At 43.0% G+C, this 21,981-nt stretch overlaps 1 protein-coding gene across 1 annotated transcript in view; it reads left to right on the forward strand.

Annotated features, from left to right (window-relative positions):
• Nucleotides 1-17,441, forward strand: part of GYG1 (glycogenin 1) — a gene marked incomplete at its 5' end in the record, with an annotated part of 34,715 nt that extends 17,274 nt beyond the window's left edge. Inside the window, 2 exon segments of the mRNA XM_080796512.1 lie at nucleotides 13,347-13,566; nucleotides 15,774-17,441. Coding sequence (XP_080652638.1) covers nucleotides 13,347-13,566; nucleotides 15,774-15,947 — 394 coding nt within the window. The 3' untranslated portion in view covers nucleotides 15,948-17,441.
• Between the last annotated feature and the right edge of the window lie 4,540 nt (nucleotides 17,442-21,981).

A 21,981-nucleotide genomic window follows, 5' to 3' on the forward strand; every position in this document is an offset into this window, starting at 1 on the left:
GTAAGTGCAAATGGTTTAACTGCTGTTGGGGGTGGGCAGGGGAGTGGGTTTGGGGGGTCCCTCATTGTCATTCTGAGGGCAGTAACAGGTGGGAATTTGGAGGGAAGTCTTTCTCATATGAGAAACATGGCTATGGTGGGGAAAGGCCTTGATGTTACCAGTTACTTTGTTCGGAGTAACCCTGAGGGCACTTAACCACCCTACAGGAAAAGGTTCCCATTTGTTCTTGGGGTGCCACACCTCCTGCTCAATCGTCTCTCTGTCATGGTCATGAATCCATAGTGGGCACAAACCCAGCTTCTGTGTCATAGTGGCTGCTAAGCTTCAGTTCCTGTACCTCTAAAATGAGGACGTTAACAGCTTTCTCTGTGGTGACTGTGGAGATGAAGCAAGATGCCGGCCACAGTGTGTGGTCCTGGTCCAGGGCAGGGCTGTGGAGCCAAGCTCCCTCGTTCACATTCTGGAGCAGCTTTTTCCTGGTTGGTGACTGGTTCCTGAACTTCTAGCTCAGGAGGAGTTAGACTTGTTACCGAACTTCTCTGCCTCAGTGTCCTCCAAAGCTAGTTGTGATCGTTAAGGGAGGTAATCCTATGAGGTGGGTAGAAGAGGACACTCAGTAAACAGTCACATGATTAGTCCTTTTAGTTGGAGATGTGGTCTAGCAGTAGCCAGAAAGGCAGGGTGTGTTCTCACTCTGCCACTTACCTACTCAGTGGTTTAGCCCTGTGCATCAGTTTATCCGTATGCAAAATGACAAGGAAAATCAGACCTACCTCACAGAGTTGTCGTGAGGACAGTGCGAGTTCAGATAGGCATAAAGCTCTCAGTGGACATCTTGGTTTTGGCGGTATTGTTTGTGTCCCCCCCACCCCCCTGCCAGTGTGGTTCTAATTCAGCAGTTGATACAGCCTAGTTGCAGGGCTGGTCTCACTGAACAGGGCCCGGGCCCTGTTCTTTAGCCTCTGACTCATTTGTGTTGCAGGAAGATGATGATTCAGGTTTCTTGAGTGGGGGCCAAGCTGTCAGGTTGATCCTGAGACACAGCCGTGAGCAGCAAAACTCTTCGTTGAGTTGGGCTCGGCTCTGTAGTCTCTGTCCCGCACTGGCATTCCCGAGCCAGCAGAAAACAAAGGGCCTTTCTCTCCTCATATTTTGTTATCCAGAGTCCTCTCTTTACGTCTCCCACCACAATAACGAGCGCGTCTGGCTTCTTGTGGCAGAAGTGTTTCCTTTTCTGTTCTTTTCTGGTCAAACTCTGTCAGCGTTCCCCCAGATAAGGATTGTAAGTATCTTGTGTTCTTTCCTCCCTAACTGTTCTCTTGGTGTATGTCTCTGACATACCACAGCCTCTTGATTGTCTTCCCTCTCTAGAATGAAGCAGGCAAACTATCAAATATATCAACTGTCATCCGAGTAACACAAATAGAACAGGATTCACTATCAAGGGGTGGATTTGGAAAAACTTTTTTTTTTTTTTTTTGGTCTCTCCGTCCTTGGCCTTGTCAAGTACCAGCCTGTCTTGGCCTGGAAATGTGGGCCTGATTCTTTTCATTCTTATTGCCTCATAACTTACGCTGCAGCTTTGAACAGTGCTCCCGCAGACCATGATAGCTCCATCCCCTAGAACTGAATTTGTGATAATAGGGCGTTTGGTTAATGTAATTGACTAGACTCCGTTGAGCAAGCAAAAAGATGGGAGGGGGAGGAGGAAAGGATCATTAGTAGTATGAGCAGTTCTACCCACCATTCCACTTAATGCTGCCCAGTGAGCACATGTCCTGGGGGGAGAATGTTGGGGAGACATGAATCTCATCTCCTTCCAGTTGGTCTCAGTTCCCAAACAGAATTAACCCTAGTGTTCAGAGATTTGTGTTTTTCTTTCATGTAATGTGGCCCCCGGTGCCTAGCAACTGTCTCCCCTGCGGTTCATTTGGACTCCATCTGATTTTCACCCCAACACCAAAATTGAACACACTGCACCTTTCAGTTGCCTGGTTTGCACAGACACTGCTTGCTTTTATTTTGTTTTGACAAGAACAAGAAGCTGGTAGAGCAGAGTGAAGGTTTTTTGTGGGGAGTGGGGGATAGTCTTACTTGCTACAACCAGGTCCCCTTTCTCAGCAACCCAGTTTTTATATCCTCTGAATGAATTTCCCCGAAAAACAGTTTGAGGTCTAAACGACCAAAATGATTAGGATGGTTCTTCCTGGCTCAACAAATTAGTGCTAATTTTGGAAATCTCCTTGGTTCACTGCCATAATGCAAGGTATATGATGCACTGGGGAGGCTGGGAGCAGCTCCCTCCATGAGCTGCCCTCAGCTGGCCCCATGGCCTCACAGAAGCTCCGTGCCTCAGTGAAGCCCGCCCTTGAGGGTGTCTGCTCTGCACTTCTGTGGTAAGACTTCTCAGAGTGCTGCTTCTCTCACCCTGTTGCTGCCTATTTGGGAATGTTGAAACCCCATCAGAGAACTCCTTTTTCCCTTCCTCTGCCGGAAAACGCTTTTTTTTCTTGCAGAGATCCACCTCCAGACACCGTTTTCATACCATTGGGAAGGGTGCAAAAGACAGTTCTATCCCTTCTTTGTTCCAAGTGAATGTCAGCTGTGACCCAATCTTTTAAGCTGAAGCGGATGATCATGAACACTCAGGCTGCCATAGCTCCCCCACCGATCGCCCCATGGACCTCTGGGAGCTTGTCATGAATGGGACGCCCTGTTGCTGGGCTCAGAGTCACCACAGGGGTCTTCAGGACTTGGTGGCCCTGTGGCGTGCTGGCCTCCCCTAGGACGGCATGTAGGTAGTGGCAGATAGAATGAGAGACTGTGGAGTGCTTCAGAGCGACTTGGGCTTGGCGGAGCAAGTGAAAATTTGTCTTACCAGATCCAGGCAACCATGTGCCATGATGAGGTCACCAGGGCAGTATTTAGCTGCCCCAGAATCTTAGAACCGTGGGTATCTTCAAACACATGCTGCACTTAGGACAGTGTAGCCTTGTAGTTTTATGTGAAGTTTTTGCTAAAGGATGGCCTAATATGAACCTTATTTGGCAAATGAATTTGAGCCATGAAGGCAACATTTCTCATACCTTTACCTACATACCATTGGATATAGGGAAGGAAACACTTACTAAAGGAAACACTAGTTTTACCACTGTGAATGAATTCTCAAACATAGTTTCTGAAAAACAAAATTAGTGCTCTTTTCTATAATAGGAGATAGTCTTTAACACAGCATAATTTGAGAGCTGAAATGCTTGATTTAGTAACTTTTAACATAATTTGTAATATATGAATTGAGAAGTTCATAAATGCATTTCTTTTTTTTTTTTTAAAGACTTTATTTATTTATTGGACAGAGAGAGATCACAAGTAGACAGAGAGGCAGGTAGAGAGAGAGAGGGAAGCAGGCTCCCTGCTGAGCAGAGAGCCCCATGCGGACTCGATCCCAGGACCCTGAGATCATGACCTGAGCCAAAGGCAGCGGCTTAACCCACTGAGCCACCCAGGCGCCCCATAAATGCATTTCTTAATGAAATATTTTGAAAGTGCCTACCATACAAGTTTCTTTTTGGTTTTCTTCATTTGGAGGGCCTATTTTATTCATGTAGGTTAGAATCTGGCTTGTGCATAGCGCTAGGCAAAATCTCATCAGCCTTTTTAAAAATCAGTCATTTAGCTCTATTTTAGTTTTCTTTCTACTGACTAAAACCTGTTTATGGCCTTTTGTGCCATTTAAATGGGCCCAAAGGAAAGAGAAAGAGTCCTCTGGTATTGCTTTAAGTTGCCAAATTAGTTAGCCCTATTGATTGACACCAGAGCTTGTTTTACCAAATAATTTCAAAATACTTTAACTTTATCTTTTTACTTGAGTTCAGATATGATCTTGAGTTCAGCCCTGTTCTGGTCTAGTCTCAGAAAGTGTGTCTAGAAACCTAAAAGATTTCTCTCCATTTGTTTACTGCTTTAAATTCTTCTGAGGATATTTGTATCCACTGTTCTTTTTCAGGAATGGGGCTTATTCACTAAGACCTCATCAAACCTCTTTAAAATTAGTATTTTCCAAAAATGAAATGAACCTTTGGCGTCCAGAATTCTGTGTTCATGTATTTCTGATTTGATTGATTTTTTTCCTTGACCCCTGAGACACCCTTAGATCCAGCTCCCTACTGTGACTGTTGTCACTGAAGCCATAGAGTTTTTGTGTTCCTTACTTTCATACTCTTAACATCTTCACTTAAAACACTGAGGCCTCAGAGTTTGGATCTGTCTTATTTCGTCAGCCGTCTGTTTGTCCACTCACCTGTTTGGTTGGTTGGCGGGCCCGCGGCACGCAGGGGCTCACAGCTGAATGAGGGCGCTCTAGTTTAATCAGCCTGTGACTTCCTACATGTGGAGAGTTGCCCGGATGTCTCGTGGCATGGCCCGTCATGATTTGAGTGTGAGAGAAGAATCCAGCAGTGGTTGCCCGGCTTCTTATTCCTTCTTTGTGGGTGTCAGGAATCCCTGCTGGGCCCAGGTTCCCCCAGTGTCCAGCATGGCCATCTGGTGCTTCCAACCTCCTCTCTGTTTATCAGGTGATGTGTCCTTTCTTCTTACTGCTGCCTGTTCCACTCCCCTACTTCACTTTTACCACCAAGGGGAAAGCTTCCCCATCAGACCGAGCCCAGCCATTAGAGGCTGCCCTGACAGTGGGCCAAAAAGGCATGAGGAGTGGTATCTCTGGGCAGAGGTCCGAGTGAGAAATGTCCTCAGGGGGAGATGGAACTCATGGAAGGGGAAAGGCGAAGTGTGGATTGAGTGGAAGAACTACCGTCTTCCAGGTCTCAGATGGCTGGGCCACACACTCTCTTTCTTTGTCCCACAGATACGTTCTGTCTTCCTTACAAAGTTTTCTTCTTTTTTTTTTCTAACTAGTGCTTAAAAATCAGGGAATTTCACATGAAACCTAGATTTTCAAATTCTTTTGAAAAAAGGTATTTGGAGAAAGATGTCCAGTGACTGTTAAACATGTTAAAGGTTTGGGGCCTTAAGTAGTTGGGAAGATGGGGCCAAGCAGGTGTGTGGGGACAGGGTTTGACCAGAGATGGATTGAATGTATCCAGTTTGGGATGCATTACATTTGAGGGGCGTGTGATGCATCCTCGGGAAGAGGAGGAGTAGGCGAGTAGATGCAGGAGTGGGGAGAGGTCTAGGTGAGACAGACCTTTGGGACTGTTGGCATAGATGTGCTGTTTATAGCCATGAGACAGGCTGATGTCACCCAGAGAGTGACTGTGATAGAAGAGTCCTGAAGACTGAGCCCTAAAACAGGAAAATGGGGAGGAGCAAGGGCCCTGAGACTGAGAACAGTGAGACACGAGGGGACCCAGGAAGGTGAGGTGCTGCACAAGCCAGCCAGAGAGAATGTTCCTGGCGGGAGGGAGGGACCCATCTGTATCAGACCAGATGTTGAGAACTGGCCCTGACCTGGAATGTGGAGGTCACTGGGTGATCTTGACAAGAGCATGTCTGGTGGAGTGGTGGGAACAAGCCTGATTGAAGTGTGTCCAAGAGAATGGAGAATTGGAGACGGCAAATGTAGAAAACTCTTCTGAAGCATTTTCTTTGAGAGGGAGCAGAAAAATGGGCTGGTGGCTAGATTGGGATATGGGATCCAGAGAGGGTAGCAGAGGTGGTTTTTTCGAAGGTGGGAGAAGTGAGAGCGTAGTGGTCTGTTGATGGGAATGGTCAAGAGTAAGAGAGGGCGCTCTAACCATGCAGAAAACTGAAGGGGGCCTTTTTGAAGTCTGGTCCTGGAGTAGCTGAAAGGACGTGTGTCCTGGAGCGCAGGTGGAGAGGTAAGAGCCAGGTAAGAGCCAGGTAAGAGCCAGGACAGCTTGGTCTTGTAACGTGAAGGAAGGCAGAGTATGTAGACACAGAAGAAGGCAGATGGGCATGTTTTTTGGTTGAGTGAATGGTTCAGCAAGCACCCAGCCAGGAGGGACGGAGATTGACAGGGTGTCCCTAGGAAAGTCTCCATGGTGGCCTGGAGTCGTGGGGTGTCCTTGGCCTACTGGGTGAGGACAGGCCACCCTGGTGGGGGCAGTAGTCAACTAGGTCCTTGTCTAGGTGGTTAAAGTCCATGCCTGAATATTGTTGTTGTTCTGATGTCCGGGGCATGAGTGGGAGGATTATTTAGCTTGAAAGGCAGGGAAGAGTCAGGGGGGATCCCTGATGGCCACAGTTCTTTGCTGCTAGGTGGCAGCTGTCTTTTGGTGATGCGACATGTGCTCGATTGTGCTCCGCAGTCCTGATGCTCCGCAGATCCACTCCTCCTCTGCGTGGCCAGCCCACCCCTTTGGTGCTGTGCTCATGACGCTTGGTGTAGACCATGAGTAGCTGGGTAAGAGGAGGAATTTGAGGGTGAGAGGGGAAGGGGGCTGACTGGTAGTAGGGAAGGGATTGTGCAAGAGAGCGAGGCTGAGGAGGCGGTGCAGGAGTGAGCGGCCTTGTACAGGGGAACATGAGTCATGGAGGTGGTGGAGGCTTGCTGACCCCTGCTGCTGCATTTCCCAGAGAAAGGTCTCACAAGCCATGCTGTGTTTCTTCTTCTTGGCTCCTCATTGAACATCCCAAATAAATTGCTCAGTGAGACGTAAAATGGCTCCTGTACGCACTGTCACGGGGTGGTTCCGTTTCCATTCTGAACACTTCTGTAGTCTCATCCACACGTTACCAGCTGCTGAACTAGTCATGAAAATTCTATCTGATCTTTTGGTAACATCAGGTCACAGGGATTATTTTAACGGCTAACATAAGCAGTATTATTGCTGGCTCAGGTTCAAACTATGTCTTGTGATCTGGACGTCTCTTTCGAGATTCTATCAAGTTAAAATTAGAACACTTATTTTAAGAGATGTGTGCAAGCTGAGACAAATCCCCATTACTGGGTCAGAATGAATGGCTCTTAGTAATTTAGAGACAATTGTAATATGTACCCAGTGTTGTTTTGTTTTTTGTTTTTTTTTATTCTTGGCTGGTAATTTGGTGGATAAATCAGGCAGTGAGTCAGTGAATCTTCCCGTTATCCTTGTTCTGGGTCGAGGTCAGTTGAACTTTATCTTTTGACATCAGTATTTCCCCTTCTTATTTGTCAGCTAACTATTTTGCCTTTAGCCAGCCAACATAGATTCTGGGTGGTACATGTGTGTGGCCTATGGTGAGAGAGCCAAAACAAGAATACCCTGAGTTTACTTTCTATAAGAAATATGCCTGAATTTACATTTAGGCTAAAATATTCTTGTAAGCAAAAAAGTGATTTCCCTTTTTACTTAGGACTTGTTCTCCTATTTCATTTTGATACAGTTATTTTGGATTTTCACGAATAATTGAAGAGTAATTGGGGCGCCCCTGGGTATGGCTCATATGGTTAAGTGTGTGACTCTTGATCTCTGCTCAGGTCTGAATCTTGGGGTTATGAGTTCAAGCCCTGTGTTGGGCTCCATGCTGGGCTTGGAGCCTACTTAATAAAAAAAAATTCTTAAAAATTAAAAAAAAATAAGAGTAGAATTGATTAAAATGATAGAAAATGATTTTTAAAAACATTCCTCAGGAAGCAGGATTAAGAGGTAAAAATAATTACATGAAATTCATATCTAGATTAATTGAAATTCTAGATACAAAAACAGTGAGACCTTTTGCTCATCTTTTTTGCAGACTGTTTTATTATGAAAGCCAATAGAGCAAACCCTTCAGGCCACTTTGCTGTGTAAATAAATACTGTTCTGTTTGTACAATTAGAGCATAGTTGTATAGTTTTACCCATGTAACTCACACACCTTCATAGAAGGTGGCCAGTGTTAGGTCTGACAGCATCTCTTCTACCAAGCCAAGGGCAGCCCTAGGTGCTCTCCAGAACATTGCTGTGTATGACTACCTTATGTCTGTCTTCTCTTCCCTCCCACCCTCCTATCAGAGCCCCATGTCTCCCACTTACCAGCTGCCTTACTTTGCACCCTGCCCCACCCTCCCACCACCAGTGGGCTTGTGGGCTGGCCAGAACCTTCCATGTTCAGTGACTCCACCAGGCCTGTGCTTCTCAAAAAATCCTTGTTCTAAAACTTGTTTTTCCCCTACCCCGACTCTTTCCGTAGATCAGTTTGGTGTGTGGTAGTTAGGTTAAAGGAATACCTTGATCGCTTAAAAAAGTTCCCATGCTTCACTGTACAGAAGTAGGGGGCTGACCATGGCCTTGACCCCATGACCTCTGAAGCCTGCACATGGCTTCTTTATGCCCCACCGTCTTTCTTACTTCCTGTCTCCCGCATCCCTGCATCTCTCTGCTGTTTCCCTCCTGAATCCCCATGAGCACTTTCTGGTTGGTTCCTCAGTCCCCCCAGCTGCAGTGGAGACCTAGTCACATTGTGCATTTTATGATTTGTTTTGTTTTTGCCGAAACTTTGGTAGCTGTTGGGTGGTTATGTCACATCTTCACCATCCCGCTCACTCTCGTCCTTCCCCCATCTCACTGGCACCAAGGAATTCCCTGGCTTCGGGCACAAAGAGCCATTCCATCCACATTTAGGACCCCTTATGACCTCTGCTTCTACCTCAAACAGGCTTACCGAGGACTGTCTTCAAACTAAGACTGCTCAGTCTAGGAAAGGACCCTCTAGTGGATATAGTTTTCTCGGTAGTAATGGTAGAATAGGTAAAGAAGGTAATCTTGAGGAGGAAGGATCCTTCTTCTAGCCACGGAGGGTGTTGATGATTTAGAGTAAAGAGATGCTCAGGGACCATGGCATCATGAAGGTGGAGCCCAGGCCGGAGCCCCAGTGAGGTGCAGGCTGTGGACTGTCCCCAGATGGGGTTTCTGTGGACTTGCAGGGGGAAGGCATTGAGCCATATGGGGTGGTCTCTAACTGGAGGTTGCAGAGGCCCCTGAGCCACGGTGGGGCACAGACAGACCCAGAGGCAGAAGTGTCCCCTCCTGCCTTCAGCTGAGATGGGCGCTCTGTCTCACTGGGCGGTGTTTGCAGCTCTGCAGTGGGCCAGACCATCGTGCCCTTCTTTGCATGAGCTTTGAAGGCCCAGTTCCTGGAGTGAGGTGTTGGAGAGGAGCTGGGTGGCCTTTACACCCAGTGTAGCACAGTCCACGTAGGGGTCAGCTGCTGGTCCTAAGCACCACCATCCATTTCTTGTTCTCCCCACCTTTCCCTTACCTTAGTGCAAACTAAACCCTTGTGAGAACAGTCTGTCTTGGGCAGTGCCAGCTTGCTTGTTTTGTAGCTTTCTTTCCTATTGGTTACTTTCTTGCTTTGTCCTTGACTATATTTGGAGTATTTCCAGGACTCATTAGACACATCCTTTCCACTCTTCAGATTGACCGTCTGTAGGCAGGGAATTAATCTCTGAAGTAACAGATGCACTCTCAGATGATGTCCTTCCAATTCTGGGAGTGTCTTTCACTGAGAGCCTAGCTGTGGCTAAGAACCTTGGCTCTGGAACCAGACCGCCTCCATGGAAGCCCAGCCCTGTCACTCACCAGCCGTATGATCTTAGACAAGTTATTGAACTATTTCATACCTTGGTTTCCTCACATAGTTGTTTTGGAGATTAACTGGGATATAAAACATGCAATTGTCAGCCAGTGTCTGGTTCACATAAGTACTCAGTAGGTGTTAGCTGTTCTGTGACTCCTGTTGAAGTGTGTGCAAACTGTTGGGAAGCAGGTTAGTTCAAGGAATAATAGCATTTATGTTCTGGCCACGTTTTATTTTAATTAGCATCGTTACTCTCCTGTAATGACTGTAGGACATTCATATGGCAAAATCATGGGTTGAAACCTACCAGTCAGTTTTATTCTAGGAGGAGCAAACAAGTAGTCCTGCTCCAGGCAAGATGAGTGAGGGGGAGGGATGTCTGAGAAGGCAGAAGCGAGTGCTCTGTTCTGGTCTCAGGCAGGTTGGTATTGCAGACAAGGTAGGGCCTGCCGACCCCCAAAACACATGCAAGTGTCCAGTCTCTGGGATGGGTCCCCCCATCACCACTGGAACGTTTGTTGAAGGCTGTTACCTTCCCCTGCTGTCTTTCCCAGGTCTTTGCTGGGCCCTGTTCCACACAAAGCCTCTTCTGAAGATCCGCACCTGCATTCATGGCTTGGGTTCTTTCCCATAGCCCCTCATGTCAGCGTTGCCGGGTCGCCCTGCTCGTTGCTCATTTGTGCTGTTGTTCCTCATTTTTATGTTAGATGACTCCTTTCCCTGTTTGGGTGAAAATCTTTTGGGGTCCTGCACTGACCGTATGTAATAGTTGCTTATTTAATTAATAGCCCTGTGTGCACAAATTTTGAGCATTACCCTTTAAGGATAAAACTGAGAGTACTGTGTGTGTGTGTGTGTGTGTGTGTGTGTAAAATATGAAATGAAGAGTCAGCCTGGGGATTTCCAGTATCTACTTCATTTTCAGAAGAAAGGTACTGTGGTAGTGTCCATCAGTCTTGGGAGGAAATTTACAGGAGGCTCTATTTTTCTTGCATACTTTTGGAGTGGCAGAATGGTAGGATTGGTAAGAGCGCAGGCATGAGAGAAAGGCAGAACTGTACCAAATCCCTTTTCTGCCACCTAATAGCTATGTGGCTCTGGCTGACCCCCTGGCCTCTAGGAGCATCTGTTAACACGTTAGTAAGATCTACCTTTAGACTGTTAATTACTCAGTCACGCCCTTAAAAAAGTTTGGGCCCAGGATGCCTGGTGGCTCAGCCGGTTAAGCGTCTGCCTTCGGCTCAGTTCGTGATTCCAGGACTCCATGGGGCTCTCTGATGCTCAGCAGGGATCCTGCTTCTGCTCCTGCTCCCCTGACTCGTGCATGCTCTCACTCACTCATTGGCTCTGACAAATGAATAAAAAAAAATCTTAAAAAAAAAAAAAATTGGGGCCCTATACATAGGAAACTCTCAGATAATGATAGCTATGTAATGGGTCTCTGGCATTTAAAAAAACAAAACAAAAAAACTTTAAAAGATTAGAAAGGTTACATGAATAGTTTGCATTATTTCAGTCTGTACTTCATGCTCCACTACTTTGGTTGCCTGTAGGATAAGTCCGCTAACATCTAACATTCGAACCCAATGCCCAGGGATCCATCCCATTTTTCCTTTTCCCTATCAGAGTTTCATCTTTGGCTCCGTTGAGTACCCTTGGTCTGACTCTCATATATCTACCTGATACCTGCTCTCCCCCTGCCTAGAACTCTCGGCACTCCATCATCGGCACTCCAGCTCCTGTCTGTCGTACAAGCTTTAAGTCATTGCCCCACAGAACTGACCTTTCGTGACCGCCCTGCCTTTGCATTCCCGGAGCATTCACTTTTCCCATCTTTCTTTTGGCACTTGTTGTATTCACTTTTATTATACGGTTTTAGGTACATAGATTTCCTTCCAGCCAGAATGGGACCACTCAACTCTTTTTAAGAAATTATGAAATATATGGGACGCCTGGGTGGCTCAGTTGGTTTAAGCGGCTGCCTTCAGCTCAGGTCATGATCCCAGCGTCCTGGGATGAGTCCCACATCGGGCTCCTTGCTCCGCAGGGAGTCTGCTTCTCCCTCTGCCACTCTGCGAGTGCTCACACTCTCTCTCTCTCTCTCTCTCTCTCCCTCTCTCTCCCTCTCTCTGACAAATAAATAAAATCTTTTTAAAAAAAAAAGAAATTATGAAATATAGTATATAAACAAAAGGGTATATACAAAAATTTTTTGTTGTTGTTTTTTTACTTAATCCAAGCTAAGAAATGGAACACAGCCAGGGCGCCTTGCTGGCCCAGATGGTTAAACGTTTGCCTTCAGCTCGGATCATGATCCTAGCGTCATGGGATCGAGCCCCACATGAGACTGCTGGCTCAGCAGGGAGTCCGCTTCTCCTTCTCCCTCTGCCTCTTCCCTTGCTTGTCCTCTCTCTCTCTCTCCATATATATATATATATATATATATATATATATATATATATATATATATATCTCTGTATCTGTCTCAAATAAATAAATAAAACCATTAAAAAAATTCTTCAAAAAAGAAAAAAAATCAAACACAACTAGTACCTTAGAAGCTGTCTTGTCTATCCCTTCCCCATCACAGCTTCCCCTTTCCCACAGAGATAACCAACATCATGACACACATATTGATTACAGTTCTCTACTTTTTTTTTTTTTTTAAGATTTTATTTATTTGAGAGAGAGAGCATGAGCAGGGGGAGAAGCAGAGGGGAAGAGAGAGGGAGAAGCTGACTCTTCACTGAGCAGGGTGCCTGATGGAGGGCTCAATGCCAGGTCCTGGGATCATGACCTGAGCCGAAGGTAGATGCCCAATTCCACTGAGCCACCCAGGCCCCCACCAGTTTTCTAGTCTTTAAATAGTACTTTTTTTAAATTTTGTCTTGCCCTGTGTAAGTGGATTCGTGTGTATGAATTTCTATTTGAATATTTAATAAATTCATCCATTTGCTACATAATGTGTGTAGCTGTAGTTCATTTTCACTGCTATATTGTATTCCCTGATCTGAATATACCAGAAGTTGTCCTTTAAGAATGAGAAAATAGACAGATAATCTTAAAATCTCAGTGATATTCAACAGTATGTCTTTCTTGCTGGTATGTTGGTGGTGAGGCTGGAGCAGCTCTGATGATCTCAGCAGGCTTGGGAGCTGGGCCATAGGTTTGATCCACATCTGCTCCGTGGGTCTCATGCATTCTTCTGCTGACAGAGGTCCCTCAGAGAGAAGGCAGGTTTTTGTTTTATTTTGTTTTAGACACACCGTCACTTCCTTCTCCATTTCACTGGCAAAGGCAGGTTCTGTGAGCATGCCCAGTTAATTATCAGGGCGGCAGGGAAGTGTACTCCCCCGTGGAGATTGGGAAAAGGGGTGAACACTTGCTGAACAAGCTTGAAGATCCGGTCACTCGGGTGGTTTATAGTTCTGTTTCAAACAGTGCCGCTGCTATGAACATTTTGGCTGTGTCTCCGGTTCCACATGGGAAAGACCTGTCGGGTCTCTGCCTAGTTGCTGAGCGTCTGGGTCAGAGGTGCAAGCATTTCCAGTGTCACTAGGTAATACCAAATGGTTTTCCAGGTGGTTGTGCCTTTCCTACCACAGTGGATCAGTGTTTTGTTTGTTGCACTGATCCACAGCTACTTTTGGATTTCTGTATATATTTAACGTACAACTGAATAATTTCAAAAATAGGTCTAAAATTTTTTTTCAGTGAGCTCAAGTTCTTTTCCAACCACTATTTCCGGTGGAAGGTGCATCGTTAAGGCTACAAAACAAAGTGCTCAGAATCCACTAATGGTTTCAACTTGTGTTCTCTTGGCAGATTTGGTGCAAATGCCAAAGTTGTTCATTTCCTGGGACGAATCAAACCATGGAATTATACTTACGATCCTAGCACAAAGAGTGTCAAAAGTGAGTCCCATGATCCCACCATGACTCATCCAGAGTTTCTCAACCTGTGGTGGGACATCTTCACCACCAGCATTTTACCTCTGCTTCAACAATTTGGCCTTGTCAAAGACACCCACTCATACCTAAATGTGGTAGGTTCTGTTTTTTTCTGTCAGGCAATTTAATGCTGTAGTTTTTAAAACTTGGTATACTGGTAGAGGTAGTGTTTAGTGGTACTTTAAATGGAGGTGGTATTTGTAGAAAAAAGAAATGTCCATCTTACAGGGAAGAAATACTGTCAGCAAAGACTGTAGATTTTGTGGCAGATTTTATTAGATCTGAGCGCGTAAGAAAGGACTTTAGAGGTTTATATGTATGTATGTGTGTGAGAGTGTGTGTGTGTGTGTATACATACATACATATATATCTGTATCTAGTATGTACAGAATTCTTGGCCCATTATCCTAAGATTCTGAAATTATTCCTAAAGTATAAAGAATGTCTTATTTCAGGTTTTAGGAACTACAAACATTTAAATAGACATATTGTTTATTTTTGCTATCTGCTTAGAGGAATGTATTTTCAGTGAACATTACAATAACACGTGAAAACAAACACTTGCAAAAACAAATACTTTTCGAGTATTATTTTGGTTTGCCATCCTTCTGCTCTTAGGGTTACATAGAATCTTGAAAAAGAAGTCTCCTTGTAAGAGGAAGATGGCATTAACATTTTAACAGCAACTTGCTTAGCCTCTTTTCCAAGTTTAAATGTCTTCCTCTGAGGTTTGTTCTTTTGGAAGAATTAGAAGAAGATAAGTTACATTTCTCTGCTACATATTAAGATACAAAGAACAGAACTGAATGGATGAATTACAGTCAAGTCTAAAGTTGTAAGAGATCCTTTCTTTGCCATGGTGGAGATTTTAGGCATTTCACTTGGTAGCACTTGTACCAATATATAAAATGGAGAAAGGGAAATATACACTAAGATTCTTATTTTGCTTTACATGGACTATGAAATAATACTTTGTATAGTACTCAGAACATTGCCTGGCATATTAAGTGTGTAAGGAAAACTAGCTATTATTATGTAACCCTTAGGACTACTGTCAAGTAAGTGTTACTGTTATGTCCTTTTGTATATTAAAATTAAGTGAGGCTTACAGAAGTAACTTCTCTTAGTTATATATCATACTCATCAAAAGCAGAACTGGGACTCAAATCTAGGTCTGCAAGACTCTTACCTTCTGAACAATATTATGAGAAAAGAACTCTGGAAGAGCATCCCAATATCATTGCTGTTGCAAGTGGAAGCAAAGGCAGGGCTAATCCAGGGTAAGGAATTATGTTGCTTCAGCTGTGAAACCTCCCCATGGAATCTGCCCAAATACCTTGGAGTTTCAATATATTTAAACATCTTTATATACACATATACTGACCTATATATAGCAACAAAAACCAATAATCAAAAATTTTGTTCTCCCATTTTCTCTGTTAAAAGCAATACCTGTATGCATTCATTTGCCTTCCTTTTTCTCTATTTCTAGTACCTTCTCACCTCAGAGCTTTTTGAAGGATAGCTTTGATATTCTACAGTCAATTGAAGTTAATTGCCTTTCTATAAGTAATGAGATTCTGATTGAATGTAGAGTAGGTTTGTTCCATTTCCTGCACATTTCACTTGTTCCTTCCACAACCCAAGGACTGAGAATTATGAACCAAGGAAAGGTGATGGGAATTTAAACAGCTGTTCAAGACTAAGCCAATTAACACGAGCTATGAGAATAAATGCTACTTGATAACAAGCTTGAACAGGCAGATACATTTGGTGCATAGTCTCAAACTATTTAGCTCCCACTTTTATAACATGACAACTTGTGTATGTGGTGTGGCTCTCTGGTTAGGAGCTTTCTGAAGGTTAGCCTCTGAGGTATCATTTTGTTTAAGTTCTCAACCTTTCAGAGCCCACACAGATCGAGAATTGATCATGAGACTGTGTTCCCTTGTCTGTCCATCTTACACTTTCTAATGAACTGTTTGCAGCTTTCAGACTTGGTCTATACACTGGCTTTCTCTTGTGGCTTCTGTAGAAAGGTATGCAGAACTTAAACATTGACCCTAATTTACTTTGTTCTCCCAATGTTTTCACTGAGTCAAGAAGTCTTCATTTCGTTAGGAATAAATCATATGACCCTTGTATTTTTGTGTCGTTTGTTTGTTTCATGTAATACTTTTCAGTTTTTGCTACTTTGCATGATAATTCATCCTGGCTTTTCTCACCTTCAACTTCTTGCGTTCTTTAAAACAGTCTGATTTGCAGCTCTCAAGGAGTCCTGTGATTATGCTCTCCTTTTTAGGAAGGTGTCTCAGGAGCCGTATCACATCTGTCCCTTGGGGAGATCCCGGCTGCAGCCCAGCCTTTTGTGTCTTCAGAAGAACGGAAGGAGCGGTGGGAGCAGGGCCAGGCTGATTACATGGGAGCAGATTCCTTTGACAACATCAAGAGGAAACTGGACACTTACCTCCAGTAGAAACCCTGCCTTTTTCCCATGGACACGTCCACTTCACAGGCACTTGTTTCTGATACTTAGTATCTCGAGCTGGGTTAGGAAAGGTCTGTTACAGTTGCTAGAAGCTTTGCTAGAATTCACCAGATGAGGGGATTTTGCAAGACAACAGGTGAGAACTGGGCAAAAGTTGTGAAGTAGCAGTTCTGTTATGTGGACAGCGTTCTGCTTGTTAACCCTAGGCTTATTCATTACTCAGCTCGTCGGAAATTAATTTTGCTGATGGCCAGCATACATGGTAAGGGAGAGTCAGGCTAATTAAAATGGCTGTATCAACTCTAAAAATGTGCCAGTATGACTCTAGATCAGTCTCTCTTCAGGATGGGACAGGGTATCTCTCTCTCTTGCTTGCGCATTGTACCTTTCACTAGACCTGCATTTTATTTAGAATGGCCCAGGGACTGCTGGAGTGATTGTGATTTTGCTTTCAGGTGAAGATAGCCTGTAACACTGCTGAGTGATTCATAAACCTATTGTCAAACGGCGTTAACCCATTTTATTTCCTAACTGTAGTGTCTGAAATTGTTCACCAGTTTTCTATGTACAGTAAGGCAGCATGCTAAAATGCTTTTTTCAGTTCTGTGTATCTGTAAAGAGCAGTGTGTTCTCTGATGGTTACCTGCGGTGGCACCTTGTATGAAAATAAAGGCTTCTTGCCATATTTTGGTTGTCCCACTCCCCTTGAAAAAAAATGTATTAGGTAGTTTTTCATAATTTGTAGAATTTGTCAATGTTTTAAAAAACCGCATAAAACTTGACACTTGGAATTGGTTTCTAAATATCTAGAAATAGTTCAGTCTAGTGTTCTCCAGTGACGGTGATTTATCAGTTCTGTCACTCACACTGTCTCTCCATATCAAGTGAGTGTTCAGATTTTAGAAAATACTACAATGCTAAAATCATCACAGGTTCACTGTCAGTCTCTGGACATATTTGATAATTTTTCAGGACTTTCAGAATCAGTACTGGAACCAGTGACTTCTAGTGTTTCTATCCATGAATTAAAATGATATAGGTGTAAGGGATATTTATTAAATGTATAGAGGATTCTAGGTTCCAAGGATGGCAAGCCAGGGAAGGGCAGGATCCAAAATGACCATTTTAAAGCGATGTGAGTAATTACTCTAGTGGAGGAAAACCAACCAACCAACCATCCAGCCAACCAGGAGAGAAGACCAGGAAGGACCAGAAACTCGAGAGGTTTAATAGGGCAGAAGCTGCAGTGGCTTTTGTGACCTAACTAACCTGCAAGGTCACCCTTTTATTTCCACAACATCTTACTGGTTATACGAGTTAGCCCTATTCAATTTGGGTGCGAATGAATACACAGGGATACAGAATCCTGGAGGCAAGAATGGTTAAGGGCTACCTTGGAGGCTGACTACAGAAGAGCTCAAGAAGTACCTGAGGATTTACCTAAAATTATAAAATATCAAATAAATGATTTCTGAAGATGAACTATGATTAGGTGCCTCTTCTCAGATTATTCCTAAATCCAAGGATCTCCATGTTGGGGGCGTTTATCAGGATGTAACCCCATCATAAGTGGAGAGATGTGTATGTAAAATAGGAAACTGGTTTCCTGGCATCCTCCAAAAGTAACCAAAGTGATTTTGGGGAGATTATGTTCTAAGAATCATTATGAATTACTGAATTTTGATGTAGTTGGTGTCTATTCATTGCAGTTATTCTTAAAGATGATCTAATTGTTCTACCTTTATGATTTACATTTTAAGAACACTGCTTTTGCAGCTGGTAGAAAATAGCTTGAATTGAGGACAAGAGAGTTGATGGGAAGGAGTTAGTTTACACTCGTGGTCCCGGAGAGAGACTGTGGTAATCTAGCATACCTTTCACCAGGATGAAGGCAGTGAAGTTGCTGATGGATTGGAAGTGAAGAGTGAGGAAAAAGGAGTAACTGAAGATGAGGGGCTTGAGCAACTGTGTGAGTCTCCAGCCTCGCTGCTCCCTAAAGCATTGGAGACTTAACTGTAAGTAGTTTTTTATGCCTCATCACTTAAAAATTGATTCAGTAGGTCTCAGTTGAGGCCAGTTACTTGGCGCAGTGTCTCTGCTCCAAGTAACTGCCAGGCAATCCAAAGACTCCGACCCAAATAACATTTGAAAACCACTTGATACATTAAGGTGGTATTTATACTAACTACAACAGGGAATGAGGTTTTTAGCGGAAGGTGCATGAAGAGGTCAGGTGGTGGTTGCATAGCAGGAGGCTCAACTTCTAATAATGAAAGTGAAGCCTTTCCAAAAGATAATCTCAGTTCTTTGCGTGATACAGAAAACATTACCATAAACAACATGTATAAATATATGTGTACAGTGTTTATCTTTTTAATGTCACTGAGATTTGGAGCATTAAGCTGAAGTCAGATTTGGCATGTCCTTAAAATGGTCTGCTATGGTTTACTTTTTTCTTTGCTTATTATTACAAACACACAAATGGATTATAGTCTTTTTACACTTGGGTTATTTGATTAACTTATTTCTCTGGTTTTCAGATGCTGAAATTCAATCTCCTTTAAATAATATGTAAGAAAGCAAAAGAGGAAAGTTTACTGGGCATTTACATCTCAATTCTGTTAATCCTATGATGTATATATGGTATACACATTTTTGCAGATAAGCAGAGAATAAGGTAAATAATTTATAGATTTTGATTCAAATTATTATACTCCAAACCCCAAAGCTATGCTCTGCATTAAAAAAAAGTATTGCCACAACAGTGAGATCAGAGAAACCTCTCTATGTAATGAGAAATACAAATGCCAGAAATCTGGGGGGTAATAGAGTGCGTAATAATAGACGAGTTTTCATTTTGCTATGAAGATAAGGACCATGGCTTGAAAGAGGACTTGGGAAATACCGTTTACAAAGGCTTTCATTAAATAGATTGCCTGAAATTATAATATAAAAATAAGTTGATAAAATTCCAGGATAGAATTTGTTGTGCGATTTGCCTGGGACTTTGATTCAGCTTCTCTACACATGTATGTTACAAGAGGCCTCTGTTACCCTGTTTTCAGAGGTTTTATTGGCCTAGAAGAGGCACAACTTCTATTACAGGACTATGCTGTGATATTGTGATGTATTCAAGGTCAACATACATCTATATGGGCAAAGGCTCCTTACACCTTATACAAAGTAGTTCAGTTCTTGTGACCTAGTTATTCTGTATTTGTTTCTTGAATGGTTCTTTCAGCTACCATTTCTCACTACTGTTTGCCTAGAATAAAAATAGGAAGAGTCAAATGTTTAGGAAAGAGCCTTTGAATGCTAGTCCTTTTCCACTGAATCAAGTACAGTTGACCTTGAACAACACAAGTTGAACTATGAGGGTACACTTAACACATGAATTTTTTTAGTATATGTGCTGCCGAAGTGAGCACCACATGAATTTTTTTTAATACAGTACAGTACTGTATTTGATTTTAATAATTTTTCCAGCTTCATTATAAAAATACAGTACATAAGATATATATCTATGTACATGTTGAGTGTTAGTAAGGCTTCTGGTTAGCAGTAGGCTAAGTTTTGGGGGAGTCAGAAGTTTTATGTGGATTTTCAATACAAAGCAAAAGCACAGAGGGGGTCAGCTCGCCTAACTCCCATGTTGTTCAAGAGTCAACTATATAGGGATTTGCTGAAGGCTGCTATTTTAGATGATCAGAAAGTTTTTTGGCTCCAGAGATTAACAGAAATCTTTTCAGACAACTATACTGCCATGCAGTATGTAATCTGAGTAATTAAGTGTATTTTGGAACTCTCTATCTGTATCAGATCACAAGATTCAAAGCCTTTTCTTTTTATAATTGAGAAAAGGTTATCCAAAGCATCAGATTTGGTATGTGTGGGGGAATCAAACATATCACTTGGTGTTTTTTGTCTTTTTTTTTTTTTTTTAAAAGATTTTATTTATGTATTTGAAGACATCACAAGTAGGCAGAGAGGCAGGCAGAGAGAGAGGAGAAAGCAGGCTCCCCGCAGAGCAGAGAGCCCGACGCGGGGCTCGATCCCAGGACCCCGGGATCATGACCTGAGCCAAAGGCAGAGGCTTTAACCCACTGAGCCACCCAGGCGCCCCGGTGTTTTTTTATCTTAATACTTTCTGTCCCCCCCCCTTTTTTTACGTTGTATAAGCAATAAAAGCTCTAAAGTGAAAAAGCTTACATAATTTAAGTAAATACTTTTTGAAGGCTATTAACGTTTTGATTCCAAAAGGATGATAGGTATTCCATAGAAAATAGCATATAATGTGCATGAAAGTACCCAGTGAAGAGGCTGAGAAGTCACTGAACTAGGCTAACAGATTTCTTTCCTTGATCTTTTAAAGGATATGCCTTAATTAAGGTGAAGTACTAACTTTTCCAACTACAGGGAGCCTAAAATACCAAGAGTCACCTAGTAAGATGTATAAAGTAGCAACAATAACTCAGATTATAAGAACATTTGTAGAGGATCAATATATCATTTCTTTTTAATCTTCTTGTGAACAGTTGTGGATAGAATAGCCTTTCGCTGTAAGACATATTTGCCCACACAAAGGTCAGATCCATGCTTTGGGGGATTAACTCCATGCTTAATCAAAGTCTGTAATTCATACCTAATGTGAATGTTTATCTTAAATCTCCTTACTTAAACCTGCAAGAAGCATATTATTAGGTCTCCTTCAGTGGAACATTTCTCATGAAATAGTTAATTTACCTTTTCTTTACCAACATTGATACCAGGGCAAGTTTTCTTTAAAAACCTACGGTGGGGCTGCCTGGGTGGCTCACTGGGTTGAGACCTCTCCCTTCAGCTCAGGTCATGATCTCAGGGTCCTTGGATCGAGCCCCAAGTCGGGTCCTCTGCTCGGCGGGGAACCTGCTTCCCCCTCTCTCTCTGCCTGCCTCTCTACTTGTGATCTCTCTCTCTGTCAAATAAATAAATAAAATCCTTAAAAAAAATTTTTTTTAAAGCCTACAGTGTAGGGGCACCTGGGTGGCTCAGTGGGTTAAAGCCTCTGCCTTCGGCTCAGGTCATGATCCCGGGGTCCTGGGATCGAGCTCCACATCGGGCTCTCTGCTCAGCAGGGAGCCTGCTTCCTCCTCTCTCTCTCTCTCTGCCTCTACTTGTGATCTCTGTCAAGTAAATAAATAAAAATGTTTAAAAAAAAATTGAATCTCTAGAATGAGGTCTGCTTTAAAAAAAAAAAAACAAAAAACCTACAGTGTACTAGTAGGAGAATAGCCCTTCCCTCCCCTAACAAAAAAGGTAAGTTAAGCATTCAGGAAGCTGTATCCTGGTTAATTTTATCTGCCTTCATTTTTAATTAACTAGAATGCTGAAGACACCACCAACTTACTGAAAATCTTCCTGAAAGTGTTCATATCTCTTCTTTAGTAAGTGCAGCACATACTTAAGAATATATACTCTTTGAGGACTCTTAATATCCCTTCTGATCACACTAAATATCCTCTTGTAATAGTCTAGACTGTTTCACGTGAACACATGTCCTACAATTTCTTTTGTCCACCAATCTAAAAAATCATTTTGACATTTGCTAGCCTTCTAAATGAAGTCCTGTAGCCTTAGTTATTATAAAGTTTTTGGACACTTGGCTGAGGTTAATGGAATGGCCTGTGCCATATACATTAAATTACAAACATTATTAAAATTGTGTTCTTTCATATAGAAAACAATTTTCATAAAAAGTAGAAATGGATTTAAATTTGTCAGAAAAGTCTTGACCAGGAAGGCTGAATAGGGAATTGGAAAAAGATTTAAACATCCTACATTTTAGGGCGCCTGGGTGGCTCAGTGGGTTAAGCCACTGCCTTCGGCTCAGGTCATGATCTCAGGGTCCTGGGATCGAGTCCCGCATCGGGCTCTCTGCTCAGCAGGGAGCCTGCTTCCCTCTCTCTCTCTGCCTGCCTCTCTGTCTACTGTGATCTCTCTCTGTCAAATAAATAAAATCTTTAAACATCCTACATTTTAATCA

Source organism: Martes martes (assembly GCF_963455335.1).
Source record: "Martes martes genome assembly, chromosome: 1".
In the NCBI taxonomy this organism is placed as follows: Eukaryota; Metazoa; Chordata; class Mammalia; order Carnivora; family Mustelidae; genus Martes; species Martes martes.